The sequence below is a fragment of the Papaver somniferum genome, unplaced genomic scaffold (genome assembly GCF_003573695.1).
Source record: "Papaver somniferum cultivar HN1 unplaced genomic scaffold, ASM357369v1 unplaced-scaffold_24, whole genome shotgun sequence".
NCBI lineage: Eukaryota > Viridiplantae > Streptophyta > Magnoliopsida > Ranunculales > Papaveraceae > Papaver > Papaver somniferum.
The window spans coordinates 1,028,913-1,046,736 of record NW_020634374.1 but is presented as its reverse complement, the minus strand read 5'-3'; the positions used below and the strand labels follow the sequence as shown (position 1 = coordinate 1,046,736).

The following is a 17,824-nucleotide window of genomic DNA, read 5'->3' as shown; positions in this document are numbered from 1 at the left end:
CTGCACCTTCTTGTTCATTGTTGGTTGACAACCCTTTATGTGTTTTGCTAGCATATGTTGTATGTTGTGTAAACTGAATTAATAGCCTTTAGGTGTTTTGCTTCCATATCACTCTGTTAAATTTGTATCTCGATGGGTGTGGGTACTGTTGGAACTATAACTTCATTTTTGAAAGATTGACCTGCGAATTCTCTACGCATGATAACACATAGAAAATTTGGTGTTCTCTTCAGTATGGGATTCTCCCTATTACAGTTTTAGAGGGCCAGTAAATATTGGAGAAAGTGATGATACTAGGAGTTTTCTTCTTTATTTTTTTTAGTGTATTATTGAGTCTCATCATGCGCTCATAAATTTTGGTTTGTTCTGAACAAAAACCATTATATGCCATCGCCCCCGGTGTTGCTCATATCATCTATAATGAGTTTTACACAAGGATTCCGATGAATATTATTATGTTTAAAGCTAGTATGTATCACCGTTTGTACGAATATGCTAGAGAAGTGGATTCATTTATGGCAGCTGGTTATCAGAAATAGTCGTTACATTTTTCTGATCTATATGAGAAAGAACTTCAAGCATTCATTAACCAAGCAAAAATAAAAATGAGTCGAAAAGAACAAGACCAACAGTTGGTGGAGATTCAAAGAAGAACAAGAAAACTGGTATGGTTCAAGTCCAAATGGTTCAAGCTCCACAACTTACCTCAAGATGTTCAGCTTATTTTGAAGTTGGAAAATTTTCTACGAAGAAGAAGGCAGTTGGAGTGGTTTAAGGTGTTTAGCTTAGTTTGAGTAATATCCAAAACTTGTTTAGCTTTGTGGTTGAAGAACTTCGTCATACCTGGTGACTCATGTTTTGGAAGTTGGAAAATTTTCTAAGAAGAAGAAGGCAGTTGAAGTGGTTTAAGGTGTTTAGCTTAGTTAAAAGGATGGAGCATCCGAGGAGGTCTTCATCATCCATAACTGGGGACTGCGTTATGGATTTTTCCAGAGCCACCATTAAGTCATCAGTTGGAGCGATATCATTTCTCAGTAAACTTTATGTTCCAACAGTTGTGCATCCCCTCCTAAACATAGATTTTGGTTGGTTCAGAGGCCGTCTTTTTTCCTTACTACTTTTGTTTCCTAGTCAACTCAATGAATCTGTTGGAATTATAATTCAAATATTAGATTTAGGATTATTTTTTTTGATCTTTGAATATTTTGAAATTTGAATAATTATTTGTTAATGTCCTAGTCTTTAGAAAAATACTAAACACATTTAAATGTGTGACTTAATTCCTACAAATTAGGATTTTATTAGTAGTGGGATAATGAAAATATTCTAGGGTTTTGAGTTACTGCCTATATAAAGGTTAGTTTTCTATTATAAAACATGTAGAAAGATTGTCAATGTAGTTTTTATGTTGTTGAGTGTTTCAATCTCTCTCTCACTCCACTCTGTGTTACTGTAGAAATCCCACATGGTATTAGAGTTGGGGCAGAGAGTTGAGTTGAGGGAGAGTTATAAGAATTTTTTTTTTAAAAAAATAGTGATTTGATTTATCTAGAGAAAAAAGGGTAATTTTCAAAAGAAGAATTCTTATGATAAAAGGGTTCAAATTTTTGTTTATTGTGAGTGCAAAAATTGATTTTGAGAGAGAAAAAAAATACTGTGATGAAGAAAAATGTTATGTTATGATGATGAAGATGCATATTATTGATTTTCATAATATGTTGGGTTGGTTTAAATGATGCTGAGGTTGATTTACTAATAATGATGATATCAATGAAAATGGCAAACGATCAAAGATGTTGCTGATAATGATGATGTTAATGATGGTGATGCTTGATGTTTTCTAATTCATGGTAATGATGATAGATAATAAAATTTTAAGAAGAATATTTGAATTACGAGATGGTATTGGAATTATAATTCAAATATTAGATTTGGGATAAATTTTTTTGATCTTTAAATATTTTGAAATTTGAATAATTGTTTGTTAAGTGTCCTAGTCTTTAGGAAAATACTAAACACATTTAAATGTGAGACTTAATTCCTACAAATTAGGATTTTGTTAGTAGTGGGATAATGAAAGTATTCTAGGATTTTGAGTTACTGCCTATATAAAGGTTAGTTTTCCATGTAGAAAGATTATCAATGTAGTTATTATGTTTTTGAGTGTTTCGATCTCTCTCTCACTTCACTCTGTGTTATTGTGGAAATCCCACAGAATCATCCATGGCAGTTGTAAATCAAGTAGCAAATGATAATACTTTTCCATTTTCCAGAATTTGTTTGCATTCTCAACAGATAAACTTTTGCAGTAGTGGACAAAACATTTCTTGATATCTCGTAGATGAATTTCTTGATCATCATCGTTTACCACTTCTGCTTATGCTCGCTATATGAAGTGGAAGTGACAGGACTAAGGAAACTTGAATAGAAACATTTGAAAGACTTCTTTGTAAGTGCAAGGAGAAGCTCACTAATAGACTCAGCGTCAAAGTGGCACAATAAAAACCCCAAAATCTCACTACCATCCATGTTATTAAGGAGGGGGCCCAGGCTATTGCAACACACAAGTCTCAAACATGCATTATGTTTAATAAACTACCATGTGCTTTCATGCAATAAACATGCTGCAGTAAAACTTACAGTGTCATGAAAAACAATAGAGCCTAGAAATTTCAACTGCAATATGGAAGATGTTGAAGCTGCAGTAAAACCTGCAATCCCAGATAACAAATGAATGACATAACCACCGGAAAAATCAATGATTCCTTGTTTAGCGAAGAATCCATTGGGTGACCAGATACTAAATGCTACAAAGGTATACGCTAAGCCAGAGAGGAACAAACATCATCCACGCATAGTAATTCATTCTCCCAAGTAAAGCTCGAGGAACTAGATTCAGGGTTATAACTGCAAAAACAAATTGAAAAAACACCATCGTCGCACTTGGAAAATTCCCAGAAAATGCTGACGCAAGTGAGTACCCTTGGTTTACAGCAACATCGATTTCCCCCCAAAATGGAAGTAATTTGTCACCAAATGACATTTGATAACCCCATAACAACCAACAAGGAAGTACAGTAACAATAAAGCGTCAATGTTGCCGCAATAAATCGATGTCAGATCTTTGTTTTTCACAACTTCGAGATTTAACTCGATTCATACACTCTCATATATCTGACTCGTTAGACGCATATGATCGAGACACAACATAACCTTACCACATTCGTTATACAAAACCAAACAACCCTCTGCATATAGACTCATCCAAAACTCATGGCACTTGGGGTTAATTGACGGGCCGTGTCATTTTCTCCGGGCCAAAATTCTTAGCACCAAGCAGTACATGAAAATGAATGAATCACCAGATTCACCACCATTCCAACCAACTTGGTGTTATTTTAGATTCTTTCCCGCCCTAAAAACAAAAAAAATCAGTGTGTTTCCTGGAATCATCAAATGGGCGAGACTCTTTGTAAAGGCGAAGACCAAGATCCATGGAGAGTACTGGAATTCTACAGTGGTATTGGAGGGATGGTAAAGATTTTTCTAACATAAACCCTAATTTTGTTTTTTTCACACTTTGTTTCTGTATTTAGGGTTTTGGTAATTACTTGTAGAGATATTCGATTATGGAAGCTGGAGTAGAAGCAACAATGGTGGAATCATTTGATATAAATGACAAAGCAAATGATGTTTATGAACATAATTTTGGTCATAGACCTTATCAAGTATGTACTCATTCCTATTTTTATTCCTGCTATAATCTGCTTATACATATGTAAACAATGAAATTAGATTAGTAGTAATTGCTGCACGGTTTGTGCCGCCGACACTTAAGCTTGTAATTACTTGCTAGGAGTCATTATTTTGAGAGTGACTTGACTGAATTTTAGTCACAACAAGAGGGCGTAACTAATGATAAATTCTTCCATTTTGTTATCTTTTGGAAGTATTTTGTTCTTAATTATGTGCTTGTAATGTTTTGTGTAGGGAAATATTCAAAGCCTAACTGTTGCTGAACTAGACAAATATAAGGCAAATGCGTGGTTGCTTTCTCCTCCATGTCAACCTTATACACGGCAAGGTATAGCTTTTGGGTTATCTGACTCGATTTTTGGGCTTTGGAGTTGGAATTGCTTGTGTTTGTTTAATAATTTGTGTTTTTTTATAGGACTGCAGAAGGATTCTGGTGATGCACGAGCATTCTCTTTTCTTAACATTCTTGAACTTATCCCGAAACTGTCAAGCCCTCCACTCATGCTATTCGTGGAGAATGTTGTTGGGTTTGAGGTACACTTTTTTAACAATTTAGAAATTGATTGTTATTGTCATTTTTTTTTCCACTTCTAGACTCTGACTTAGATGAAGTACGTTCTTTGGTGCATATTCTGAATACATATTTGTTATTTCCAGACATCTGATACACATAAGCAAATGATCGAGATGTTGAAGAAGACTTCTTTTACCACACAGGAATTTATTTTGAGTCCATTACAGTTCGGTGTGCCTTATTCTAGACCAAGATACTTTTGCCTGGTAATTTTCCTATTTTTTTCTCTTCGATATTCTTGTATTCTGCATATACTTCCCACTTTCTTCATTCCAGAAGATTAAGTAAGTGCTCTAGAAATATGGCATTAGTAAATTTAGCTTGTTATAAAACCCCACAGCTGGAGTAAGTGTTTTTCTTCTAGTATTTATAGCATATGCTGCCTCAGTTTTAGAGCATTCATAGCCATTTATCTTGTTACAAATTCTTTTGGCACGGAACTTGATTGCACCAGTCCAGCTATGTCGATATGCTGTAATAGTGATCTGAGGAAGTTAACAGGACGAATTAGGATACCTTACAGAAACTTACCCAGGATGGCAAACCTTTATTAGGATAACCCAAATGTTATCCCCTCACACTATGGCCCGGGAGCTGAGGCTTGTGGAAAGTGGGGAAAAGGAAAAAACTAGAGGCTTTTGTTAGAGGTCTCAGGGATAAAACATATCCTGCAGAGATACACATCACTAGATAATTCTTACAAGCATTTGTGATTTTTAGTGCATAATCGTTGAGGTGTCTTCACTCTTCAATGGATTAATTTTGTTTACAATCTTATTCATTTTCTTGCACACGGCAAATAGAGTGTGTGTGTGTATTCAAAAGAAATGATTATAGAGTAAAAGCTCTAACAAGAAATGATTATAGAGTAAAAGCTCTAACTTTAGGAATGATTTGGTTATGCGATACCACTAGATATCATGACACGGGGAAATGGTCTCACTATCTCAGCGTGCTTATCAAAAAAAAGATAAATAGGAAAGAATGGTCTCAATGGGGATCCTGAACAGGTGGTTAGTGGGATTTCTGTCGTGCACTTGAATTGTAACTGGAGTTCTTTATTTTCTTCTTGATGCACTGCGCAGGAGTTCAGTGGCTTAGATATGTAAATCTTTGTGACATAGTTTGAGGAGGTGCTTGTTTGTCTATAGGTAATCATACAGTGAAGCTCGCTTACACTGAGTGGTTTCTTTTGACCTATTCTGGGACCTAGTGAATCATTTGGCTACACTTCCTCGTTAATTTCGATTTTATGGATCAGACAGTGAAGCTCACCTACACTGACTGGTTTCTTTTGACCCGTTCTCGGACCTAGTGAATCATTTGGTTACACTTCCTTGTTATTTTCAATTTTACGGATAAAGAAACAGAGAAACAAACGACAAGAGAGGTAGAGGGCCGATCTCCTTTTCAGGCATAACTTATTGTCTGAATAATAATTGATATCTGAAAAAGCTGTTTGTAGTGATTTCTCTCTTACAAATTGCATGCTGGGTAATTCTTCTAAATTAATGGTTATTACGATGCCTTTTCTATGTTTGGCACCAAATCATTATTAGTTTAAGTTTAACCAGATTAGTGCTAATCCTTATTCATGTATCTAAGTGTGTTTTTGGTTAATGCTACATCAAGTCTAGGGTAACTTAATCAGACTATGAATTGTCAAGTATGAGCTGTCCCTCCAACTCCTGATGGCAAGGTTGGAGGACATAAATTAAGCTTGTTAAGGACCCTCTTATAGCCTGATGCATGAATTTTTTTCTCCCACCAATTAAGCTGGATGAAATAGAAGCAGAAGTCCAAGTAAAAAGCCTAATTGAATCAGATTATGTTTCTATCTCTTTATATTGATCAACCGTATTTACTATGTACTATACTTGTATTAAAAGAGCTAATTTCCAACAATCAACAATAAGCCTAATAGAATCAGATTAGGTTTCTGTATCTTTACTGTATCGATCTATCCATCAACTGTATTTAATATGTATTATGTGTAGTACATGATAATTCTTGGGTTAATTCTGGTCATAAGATAAGTTATAATCATGTTTATGTGAAGTAATGACATTAAAGGAGCTGAATTCTCAACATCCCACACTTTATCTTTTCAGCTGTTTGTATTTACAGGCAAAAAGAGAACCCTTAAATTTTCTGAAGCCACACTTCAACAACCAGCTACTATGGAATCCTAGTCCCTTGTCCGAAAAAGATGATAGCACATGGACGAATGGGGATGATCAATCACATGAAGGATGGGAAAAATGGCTACATTTATGCAAACCAATCGAGAATTTTCTGGAATTCAATTTTCCTATTAATCAATTAGATTGTATGGAATCACAGTTGGGCCGGGAATCAAGTGCTTCTGCCAGGGGTTGTGAAAGTTTCGGAAGTACGACAGAACATTATATTGCAGGACAATATAATGTTCCGCTGTGCTTGATTGAAAAATTAGGAAGTGCGATGGGTATCCTTTTCAAATTTTACTTACTATCTCTGATTTCTTTTTTTTTTATTGTATCATCAAGTTTATCCTTGAGTGGCCATTTTAGATGTTGTTTATTCTGATTCAAAACGATGTTGTTGTTTCACAAAAAGCTATTACCGGTACGTTAAGGGCACTGGATCTCTCTTGGCAACTATACAAGTAAGATTCTTTTTCTAGTAATTTTTTCCCCTTAAATTTCCATCTTATGGAAAGCAATTTATTTTTGGTACTATATCGAAAAAATGACCAAAATTTGTTCTTCGCTTTTCTCATGATACTTGCTTTTCAATTGATTAACAGCCAGAGAAGAAGGGGAAACTATCACCTTTGTCTGAGCAGGGGTTGCGATATTTTACACCTAGGGAGGTAAAACCATTCTTACCCATCTTTTCCTCCTTTTATCATTTTCTTGTTGGCAACCTACTGATCCCTTATGTTAACTATATTTGTATAATATCAGGTTGCTAATCTACATTCTTTCCCAGAAAATTTTCACTTTCCTGAGCACATAAGCCTTAAGCAACGGTATGTTACATTTGAAGATTTCAGGTCATATTGGATGATGGAGGATACCTTTCAGGACCTAAACAGATTTCCTTTCTCTTAATAAAAAGCAGAACACAAAATATAATCCCTAATCATCTCTTGTTTCTTGATGGTTGTATATGTACCTTTTCCTTATATTTTCTTTCGCTCTTTATTGTCTCATTGCGTGAATGCTTAATTTCGTTTTTTGCAGGTATGCATTGTTAGGTAACAGCCTAAGTGTAGCAGTTGTCGGTCCATTACTGCGTTATCTTTTCAGTAAACCATCATGATTGTTATCAGTTGATCTGCTTATTTATTAAATTCTAGAGTTTTTGGAAGATGAACTTGCAGTATGTAATCATTATTGGTTTAAGTATTGCAAAAGTCTATCGTGAATCGGGCTGATATTTCATATATGCTATTATGTTTTTTATAAACTGAAAATATAACAAATTCTTTGAGATTTTTTCTCGCAGTATCGATCTACTTGTGATCACACTTTTGTGTTATTACTGTTTGACACACTCCGAAAGATTTTCTAATGTTGAGCCATACCGATTAAAATTATCTCTTTGTTTGTAACCGACGTTGAGACTAAATTAAGTCGATATTAAGGATACAACTCCATGTGATTTGTTAATGTCAGACAAAATCTTTCTTTTTCATAAAGCAAGGTCACTCATGTTGTTCTCTTGGGAATGACATCAAATGGGGGAGAGTTCTTAAATGAACTTGTGCTTAATTGTTATATCTTTGTGGGGTGTGTGGATGTGGAATTTTAAGGGGATGCTTGTATCTTAAATCTCCTAGATGAGCGCTAAGTATTTCTTACTATGTGATATCATTTAAATAAAGTTGATATGTAAACACCTTGGAATCCCGAAGTATCTTTTGGTTGTATTCATTACGATCCCACGATTTTCGTACCTTTGCCAATTTTATTGACAAAAAGGAGGAGAATTATTTAGTAGTTTTGCACTACATACTATGGTTTACGGATCATTATGTAAGGGGGGGGGGGGGTGAATCAATAATCTATAAGTTTCACCTATTATGCAAAAAATGTAAGTATTGATTAAGGGGGAGAAACATATCACCGTAGTATTACTTCAGAGTTGGGATACAATTGAACTTTGGAAAAGATAATAATACTATGTTTCTGAATAACGACGATTGAGAATATTTTTTTTCAAAAGTTGTTATCGCTACGGATCTTCAACAACAACGATGCTGAGTTGAACACGTTCAGGATCATTACAACTTGAAGCAACGAAGAATTCAAGGAGTTGAAGAAACCAAACAAATTAAGCATGATGGATTCAAGGAGTTTTCAAAGCTTTAATTTTTTATCCATATGTATTGATAGTTTTGTTAGTAAAATTGATAAAGGGGGAGACTGTTAGAGCATTGCTCAGTCGAAATCACAAGTGTTGATATCTCAAGCTTGTTGTCAAATTTAGTTGTCAAAACTATATCTTGATTTCTAGTCTACAATTAGTTAAGTCTCGGATTAGGATAAAAGTGTAGTTCAGAAACGGACATCACGACAGTCATCATTGCGTTTTACCAGTTGAAGGCGAAGATCAACCAAAGGTTTTGGAAAACTTCTTCAACAAAAGGTAAGTGAAGATTGAACCACCTATTTCACAAGTTATATTCATCTTTCGACTATCATGCATATACAAGAATTTCAAGCCAAGTTTATCTTGGTAATTAGTTCTCGAATATAATGACAAAGCTTAATGAACATTTGTTCATACATTGATCCAAAAAAAAAAAACATTTGTTCATACTTGATGAATTTCGGTTAATGACAGTTTTTTTATTTTAATTTGTTGAAGCATGCACTTTATTAAAAAGAAATCACTTTATTTTCTGTCGTGGATATGTGGTACCCACGGAATCATGAAATAAAATTTTATTAATAAAAGATGGGATTGCCTGGTCCCATATTTTGGTTGATAAACTTCCTGTTTGACTTCCATCTGCCGCATGATTGGCTAACCCGTCTTCCGCTTGATTTCCTTCCCTGTAGTTGTGCTGAATAGCAGCCTACGGGATTTTTGGAAATATATTTTTTATTTCCTCAATCATCCTTGATATGTGCCAGGGGGGGGGGGAGGAAGTGATGAAACACATAAGGTTCTCTGAATCAGTTTCAAAGAGAACTCTTGGCCATTGCCTATCTGTTGTTGTTCTTGATACCAATAGCAGAGTCCAAGTTTCTGAAGTTAAGGCAGTCGTAATTCCTAGTGGTTGAGCTAGAGGCATTAAAGTTCGTGCATCAAAATCTCTATATATGAACCCTGCCCCTGCAAATCCTGGGTGACTTCTAGACGCTCCATCAGTGTTAATCTTAATCAAGTTAATGTTCAGAATGGACCATCCAACCGATATTGTTGATATCCTTTTGTCTCTCGTTGGGTGGTTAAATAACGGTGCATCTCTTGGTATGATTGGTGGTGAAGAGTTTAGTGCCCCGTAGAATTCTTGTTGCAGTTTTTGTGCCCACGCTAGGATTTATTCCTAAGTTGTTTGCTTTTGTTGGTATATTAGATTATTCCTAGCTAGCCATATAAGGTCCAGAATAGAAAACATAAAGAAGAGATTACAGATGTTGACGGGGGTTGTTGAAGGATTTGGAAAATGGTTGTCTGAGGCGTTAAGGTGACAGTGGGGGGAGGATTGGAGTTTGGTGAATTTGATAGTTGAGTGAGTAAGGTGTTCCAGGAGGTAGTTGTCGTTGGACAGTGAATTAGAAGGCGACTTACCAATTCTGGATCAGCGTTGCATCTGGGGCATATGTCTGAGTTGGTCAAATGGATGTGATGTAAGAGTGAGAAGATTGGTAATCCTTCATTGATGGATTTCCACAAGAAAACCCGAATTTTCGGTGGACATGGTAAAGTCCATAGGAATTTGGTAGGTGGTAGAGGGGTGTGAGTTGGTTGACCATGGGTTAGACATTTATATCCCGTTGAGGTAGTGTAATTTCATATTTTGAGTGTGGCCAGATAATTTTATCTTGGGGGCTATTTTGGGGGAGGTGGATGTTCATGATTTTTTGGATTATAGGACTGGAAAGGATGCTTAATTTTTCTTGATTCCAGGAATGGGAAATTGGGTCGATGAGATCTGCTACCATTTGGATTGGATAACATTGTTTCGGGTCTAGATTTGTTGAGTGTGGAATCCAATTGGCTTCTATTGGAGTTGATAATTCATTTCCAATACGATGAAATATCAAATGCTGCATGGTAGGGACAATTGATGTCAATTGTCTCCATTGAGGACTGAAGGAGGAGGGTATGAAATTAATTCCACGTAGAATTGGTTGTTGATCTAGATACTTTGCACTGAAGAGACTTCCGTAGATAAAGTTAGGTTGTTCGTGTAATTCCAGATTCTCTTCATGAGAAGCGCCTTGTTATGATCACTGATCTTACTTATTCATAATGCTCCTTCAGATATTGGTTTTGTTACTCTATCCCATCCTATAGGGTGAAGTTTTTTAATTGCCGAGTCATGTCCCCAGAAAAAATTCCTGGTGATACGATCTATTTGTTTTTGAACACTGCTGGGTAAATTTTGTGTTTGCATAATGTGATTTGAGGTGGGAATTAGCGAGGTTTTGATGAGAGTGAGTCTTCCGGCTGGAGTTAGGCATTTTGTCATCCATCCTTTAGCTTTTAGGACTAATCTTTGTAAGAGGGGAGTGAAGGTTTGATTGGATGCCCTTCATTGTTTGAACTGGACTCCTAGGTAGGTTGGAGGTTTTGATGTAGCCGACATATTGAAGAATTGCTGAAGTTCGTTTACCTTGATCAGGTCAAGATTTGGCTGATGGATGATTACTGATTTGGAATTATTAATTATCTGTCATGCAGATGTGCTATAGGAGTGGATTAGGGTTTTAAGGTGTTGGTTACTCAGTAAATCATCCGCATTCATTAAATGAATAATGGGTGGTGTTTTTTTTTTTAAATGTTAAGTCCCCGAACTAACTTTTGGTTTTGAAGGTTTCCAAGATTTGTATATAGGATTTCAGAACATATGATAAAAATATAGGAAGATAACGGGTCTCCTTGTCTGATACTGTTAGAGCATAGCTCAGTTGAACCCACCAAGCGTTGGTATGTCAAGTTTGGTTGTCATATTTTAGTGAGCCAAAAATCATTTAAAGAGTCGCTTGATTATGTACTAGAGTCAACTTCGTATAGGTTAGCTTGAAAGTATTAGGATATGAGACATTACAAGTATTGCGAAGACCTGAATAAGTGAAGAAGTAAGGAGCTACAACGATAACATCATCCTTCCACTTGAGGTTACTGATATTTTACTTGAACTGTTTCATTCCCTAACGTATCTTTCAAGTCGTGCATATTGAAAACAAAACTGTGAAGCATGAATGATTATACTCTAGTTAGACATAGTATTAAGGAATACAATACGAGGTTTATTGCTTAACCATTAAACTTTGTATATAAGACATCGACATAATCGTTTGAATGCTATTCTGATTATGTATGGGTATAAGGTGAAGATTTCATCATAGGAAACAATGTTTTACATTTTTTTTTAAGAAAGTAAATTCATGAACTTGTTTTGTGAATCAAAGAGAAATCGCCGGGCATTATTGGTATTGTTATTCATTACATATCTTTTGAACTACCAATATGTGTGATTAGTATAACAGCTCATGACTTGTTTATGTTCTTGGTAAAACTATTCACAAAGGACGTACTTTTGTATTGATATGACTTTTATTAGTGAAACCGATCTTAAGTAATCACCTGAGATGGTATGATCGATTTAGTGTTATTGGTATGACCGACTTTGGGTAAAGGGGAACCGATCCTAGTAAGAGGTACAACCTATCACAAAGGGGAATCAATCCTTGTATGAGGTGCAACAAGTTTTTAGCAGAAAGGGGAACCGATCCTATGGACATGTGCAACAAGTTTTTAGGCAAAGGGGAACCGATCCTATGGACATGTGCAACAAGTACAAGTTAGATACCATATATATGTGGGGAACGGATCCTAGTACCTAGTCAACCGAATTTTGGTAACTAGCGTGACTATGCAAAGTACTCACATGGAGGTAGAACCGAAACTTGTTTTAGTAGAACCTTGAAACCCATGTTTGGTGATTGAGTGTTCTTGATCAATCACATAGTTCTTGAAAGTCAGATGAACCAATTCTAAACTTGTTTGGAAGTGTGGCAAATCGGTTTCAAGATTGTAAGTAGAAATTACAAAGTAAGGATGTCGACATACTTTGAACATGTGCAGTAACGCTTATCTTTAATTGTTCAAAGTTATTCCTTAATAGATAAAGGAAGAAAATCCCGGATCGAATAAAATAAATTGAGAATCTTTTATTTAAGGTTTTTAATTTTACTTTTAGAAAATTAAAATTAGTAATGTGCATTTACTAGTTGGAGATTTTCTAAGAGATTTTCGGTCATTATTTGGACAAAGCATTTCCAGGAATTATGGAAACCGAATTTGGAATATATTGCATATGTTGAGAATATTTTCGGTTTTGGAAATTCCTTGGTGTCCAAACTTCCTTGGTTTATAAATATCATAGTTTGCATTTCGAGCAAACTAATCCCCAGAAACAACAAAACTACCTCAGTTGTGTTGTTACTGGTGAAGCCGCATTATTCGGAGAGGAGAGTAACCTAATTAGGAGAAATCTCTTACATCCGCTCAGTTTAATGACTTATTTGGGATTGAGAAGCTCTATTAGAACCGTTGGTAGGAAACTAGATAATTTCGGTTTATTTTTTGTTTTCGATTGATTTGATTGACTAACGGTGGTTGAACTTTGATTGCACCTAGTTTGTTTATGCTTGAGAATCTTCTCTTCTGATATAAGATTCACTCAAACTAGATCGAAGTTTCGACATGGATCTTTAGACTGTTTCTACATCTAAAGACGTCTTGTGATAATCCATTGTTAACAGACTCCATTCTGTGCGTGATTGATCACAAGAGATTCAAGTTGATTGTGTGCAGGTGTTTATTGAAGATCTAAGAAGATTTGAAGACAAAGAAGACTTTGAATATTTATGATTTTGGTTCATAATCTTTGGTGTGCACAATACTTGTTTCGGTAAAAGAGGACCCAAATATAATCGGTTTATCCTTGTGGTAGATTAGATTGATTAGTTGTGTAGATCGGCATCAATACAATTCTTGTGATTAAAAGTATTGATTGCAAAATCTTAATAATTACTTTGGTAGTTGATGATAAGATAGATCTAAGAACCTGACAAAGGAGTTTATTGAGATGAACAGAAGATCATTTTGTCGAACTCATATCACTTGGTTGAAAAGAGTTGATACCAAACAGATTTGTTGTTCCTGTACTGTCTGGAATACGAACCAACGGAATTGTTCCAAGTACGTGACTTATTACATGTCGGAGGCGTGGGAATACAGACGGAACTAGGTGAATTATAGGTTTAGTTGCTTGGTCTCAACTATACGAAGTTGGTTTGATTTTGTATAGAGGCTTAATCCCGAGAGTATTCAATTCTGGACAAGGTCCCGGTTTTTTTTTGCATTTGCGGTTTCCTCATTAACAAAATCTTGTTGTGTCATTTACTTTTATTTTCCGAAATTATAATTGTTGTTATTATAATTTAAATTAAATTACACAAACATTAATTCATATTTACTTGATAAGTAATCCTATTGTGTTTGGTTAAGTCCGAACATTTTATCAAGTAAACATACTTCGTCGTTGTATTGTCTCGATCTCGTATCCATAGATGATCACACGAAGTGTGAACCGGTTAGTTGTATTGTCTCAACTCAGTCCATAGACAATCACTTTCGGAGAAAGGACTTATAGGTGGAAAAGTTTTATATTGAGGTATATTTGGGTACCCTTGTCTTTTCAATTGGTATCAGAGCAGGCAAACACGAAAATATCTAACAATCTATGCTTGGTGTGATCCAACCTATAAGAATGAACTCGAGTTCTCATGAATCGACTTCAATTAACGTACATCCAAGATTTGACAGAACAAACTATCTATGGTGGAAATCTGCTATGAGATCTTTTATTCAATCACGATACTTTAATACATGTCTATTAGTCGTCGATGGTTATATTCGTCCAAGGATAGAAAATTCGGAAACTGAGTTTAAAAGCTTAATAGATTTTTCAAACGAAGAAAAGACTCTTGCAAAGCAGAATTCAGATGGTTTGAATGTTATAATACATGCTGTAAGTCGTGATATACAACATCATGTATCAACATGTCAAACTTCGAAAGAAGCTTGGGATAATCTTCAGATCGTATTCGAAGGAAACACTTCAGAGAAAGAAGCTAGACTTCAAACTCTTACGTCCGATTGGGAAAACCTTCGAATGGATGACAACGACACTTTTGAATAGTTTCATCTTAAACTCTCTGAGATAATTAATGCATCATTCTCTCCTGGAAAGACTATCTCTGAAAAGGATATAGTGTGAAAAATTCTCAGATCGTTGCCACCAAGATACGATTCTAAGAAGCATGCAATCATAAAAGCAAATGATCTCTCAACTCTCTCACGAAACACACTTGTTGGAAATTTAAAGATCTTTGATCATGAATCACAGTCTATTCAAAATAAAGGAATTGCTTTTAAAGCTGCAAAAATTCTGAAAGCTCCAACGGAGAGGAATAGACAGATGGATGATTCAGATAAACATATTGCAGAAAATTCTGATGATGAAATTGAACAATCATTATCATTGATTACCAGACAGTTTCGAGATCTCTTAAAGAAAAGAAATAAGAGATTCATAAAGGATACTCATCGATCTTCTCGTCCACATGATCGAGTTCCTGTCAAAAAGGATCATGAAGAAGATGATGAATATCAGCCGCAATGCTTTAAGTGTAAAGGGTTTGGTTTTATTGTTAAAAACTGTCCCAATCTTAAGAAATACACTGGAAGGCTTTGGCTGTAACTCTAGATGAGACCTCTGATTCATACGATTCTGAAGAAGAGGAAACAACTAATATTGCATTAGTTGTCAATCTTATTTCTTCCTACTCCATTAATAATTTACTTATTTTAAAAATGGACATGTCTTCTAATATTATTAAATCATCTAATGGTAAAGGGAAAAATAAGACAAGATGCAAAAACGGTCTCAAAAACAGAATTGCTAAAAGTTGCGTAGGCAACCCAAGTCAATCTCAAGATACTTCGCTAGTTCGAGGTAACAAGAGGAGAATTTCTAATACGATGCTAGATCAAGGACACTCTGGTTGTTCGAAATTCCATAATGGGAGAAAATCTCATACTAATACCACCTGGTCGGTATTAGAATTCTTTCCTCACCATGTGTGCCGAATTTTGAGTGAGGAAGAAGAAAAATCAAGGCACTTATGTGTAAATTATGGGAATAAAATCTAGTATTTGAAAATATTTGATATATTCGTATTTTTAGGAATATTATATTTTAGGAAGTATGAAAATTGTAAAAAGATCCTTCTCCTTCTTTGATCATTCCTTGTTTGAACCATGAGTCTGGATCTAACATCTTCTCTTGGCAAGATGCTAGATCAGAAAGATCAACTTAAGATTAAGTCTGGATCTTCTCTTGATATTAAGAGTAAAATCAAAAAGGGAGATTGTCTTAGCAAGAAGGAAAGAGAGAATACGCTGAAGAAAGATCAGTGTATTGAAGCATTGACACACTTTTGTGTTCAATCAAAGACAGAATTACATGCTCTTGCAGAATCCTTCATGAAAATTTCTCACCTGCAAGAAATTCTGGTCAAGCAACAAGGTTTTCTACTTGAAGAAATTCACAAGCTGAAGACTGAAAGTAATAATCCGCCTTCATTTAGCACTGATATGAAGGACTGAGTTGCAAAAGATAATATACATCAATTTTTGATTTCATTCAATGATTGTATTATGTTTATTATGAATAAAATTATTTGATTTATAATTTTTCTTGTGATAGTTTTTGATTTACATAGCCTGTGCTTGAATGCATTACTTTATTGCTATGTATGTTTATGGGATGTTTGATTTCGGTTTTACTACCTTGATATTCGATCTCATAATGTAGTGAACCCTTATGGTTTGGGTGACTTTTTGATTTAGCAGGATTAAGTTCTAGCCCATGTTGGTAGGCTTTATCAAAGGATCATGAGGGGTTCTGATAGAAACAATATGTGAAAAAGTCACAATATGTTGAATCGTTTGGTTTAGCATAAAAGAATATGTGTTTCGGGGTTTTCAACTTTTGCTTGCAATAGTTAAAAACCGGTTTTCTACCTTTCTCTGGTAAAGGTTGGTTGTTGTTATTCTTTTGTTTTGCATAAGGATGACAACATAATGATATTTCGATATCAATTCTTCATGGAAGAAGATACAAACATATTGGAGAAGAGGATGTGAAATTTGAGGTAACTATTATGTTAGTTAATCGTTTTCCTGTTTAAGAAAAGCCTGATTTTATTGCGCATATTTATTGCTTTTGCTTAACAAAATTTCGGTACAATAGATATTTTATTCCATTATATGTGTATGGATGTGTGTGTGATTCAATTGGTTCCGGTTAAGAAAACTATTGTTATCTTTCTTTATTGTTTGATATCAATCGTTTAGGCTTACAAAATTTTGGTGCAATTGCGGTGCTTTAATGTCTATGTTGTTTCAATTGCTTCCGGTTGAGGTAAATAATTATGCAAGTTGATTTATTTAGTTTGTATGAATTGTTTATGGCTTAACGAAATAAAAGGTTTACGGGATGAATTGTTTAGTTCAATTCGATTCCGGATAAGAGAAACTAAGTTAATTCTGATCTTAGTTAGACTTATCAAAGAGGAGGTTTCGGTTATTCAAGTCTAACCGAATGCCTTAACAATAAATGTTAGTTAAATAACCTAGTACTTGTCTTGTTTAAAAGTTAAAGGTCTAAGTTATATGGATAACTAGAACCTGATGAGTGATGAGTCCTAAAAAGTGCATATTTCTATATATTTTTCTTGGCATTTAACTCATCTTTTGTGCATTAATTCTACATTTTATCCCATATTCTGTATTTTCATTGTTTTCAAGAATAAATATTTTTATTAATTAATTTTGTATTTCTAGGTTGTAAATAAAGACTAGATGAGTTGCGGAGCAGAAAAGTGGTGAAAAGCCGGGAGGAATTACACAAGGAAGCCGCGAAGAATGTTGTGCACAAGACCAAAAGGCTAGAAGTGGGCTTGAAGAGGAAGAAATTGTTCTTAAAGAAGAAATGGGCTCAGAATTATCCCAAGCCCAACTTATCTCCCAAACCAAAACCCAAATCCATAACCCACTTCTCATGTAGCCGTCAGATTGGATCCATATCATCATCCAACGGTCGCCTCCTCTTCGTGCATCAAAGTCTGAAATTCCTGACCAACACTACAGCACCTAACTCCATATCACGCCGTTAGTTTCGTTGTATCTCTTCATCCG

At 35.0% G+C, this 17,824-nt stretch overlaps 1 protein-coding gene across 2 annotated transcripts; it reads left to right on the top strand.

Annotated features, from left to right (window-relative positions):
• The first annotated feature begins 3,392 nt into the window (after positions 1-3,392).
• On the top strand, positions 3,393-7,821 carry LOC113341041 (DNA (cytosine-5)-methyltransferase-like). 2 transcript variants are annotated; one of them, XM_026586079.1, is made up of 10 exons: positions 3,393-3,534; positions 3,618-3,728; positions 3,991-4,084; positions 4,172-4,290; positions 4,414-4,536; positions 6,458-6,797; positions 6,929-6,977; positions 7,119-7,184; positions 7,279-7,343; positions 7,558-7,821. In XM_026586079.1, exons 1-9 carry the CDS (start codon positions 3,457-3,459, stop codon positions 7,328-7,330), a joined length of 1,032 nt encoding a protein of 343 aa, XP_026441864.1. In that variant the 5' UTR covers positions 3,393-3,456; the 3' UTR covers positions 7,331-7,343; positions 7,558-7,821. The 2 variants fall into 2 exon arrangements, with proteins under 2 accessions (XP_026441864.1, XP_026441863.1); XM_026586078.1 differs by having other exon boundaries at positions 6,883-6,977.
• Positions 7,822-17,824: the final 10,003 nt, after the last annotated feature.

Coding starts and splice junctions, on each gene's coding strand:
- LOC113341041 (XM_026586078.1), top strand. CDS start 3,457: ATGGGCGAGACTCTTTGTAAAGGCGAAGACCAAGATCCATGGAGAGTA. Junction 3,729..3,990: donor TTGGTCATAGACCTTATCAA/GTATGTACTCAT, acceptor TGTTTTGTGTAG/GGAAATATTCAAAGCCTAAC. Junction 4,291..4,413: donor AGAATGTTGTTGGGTTTGAG/GTACACTTTTTT, acceptor TGTTATTTCCAG/ACATCTGATACACATAAGCA.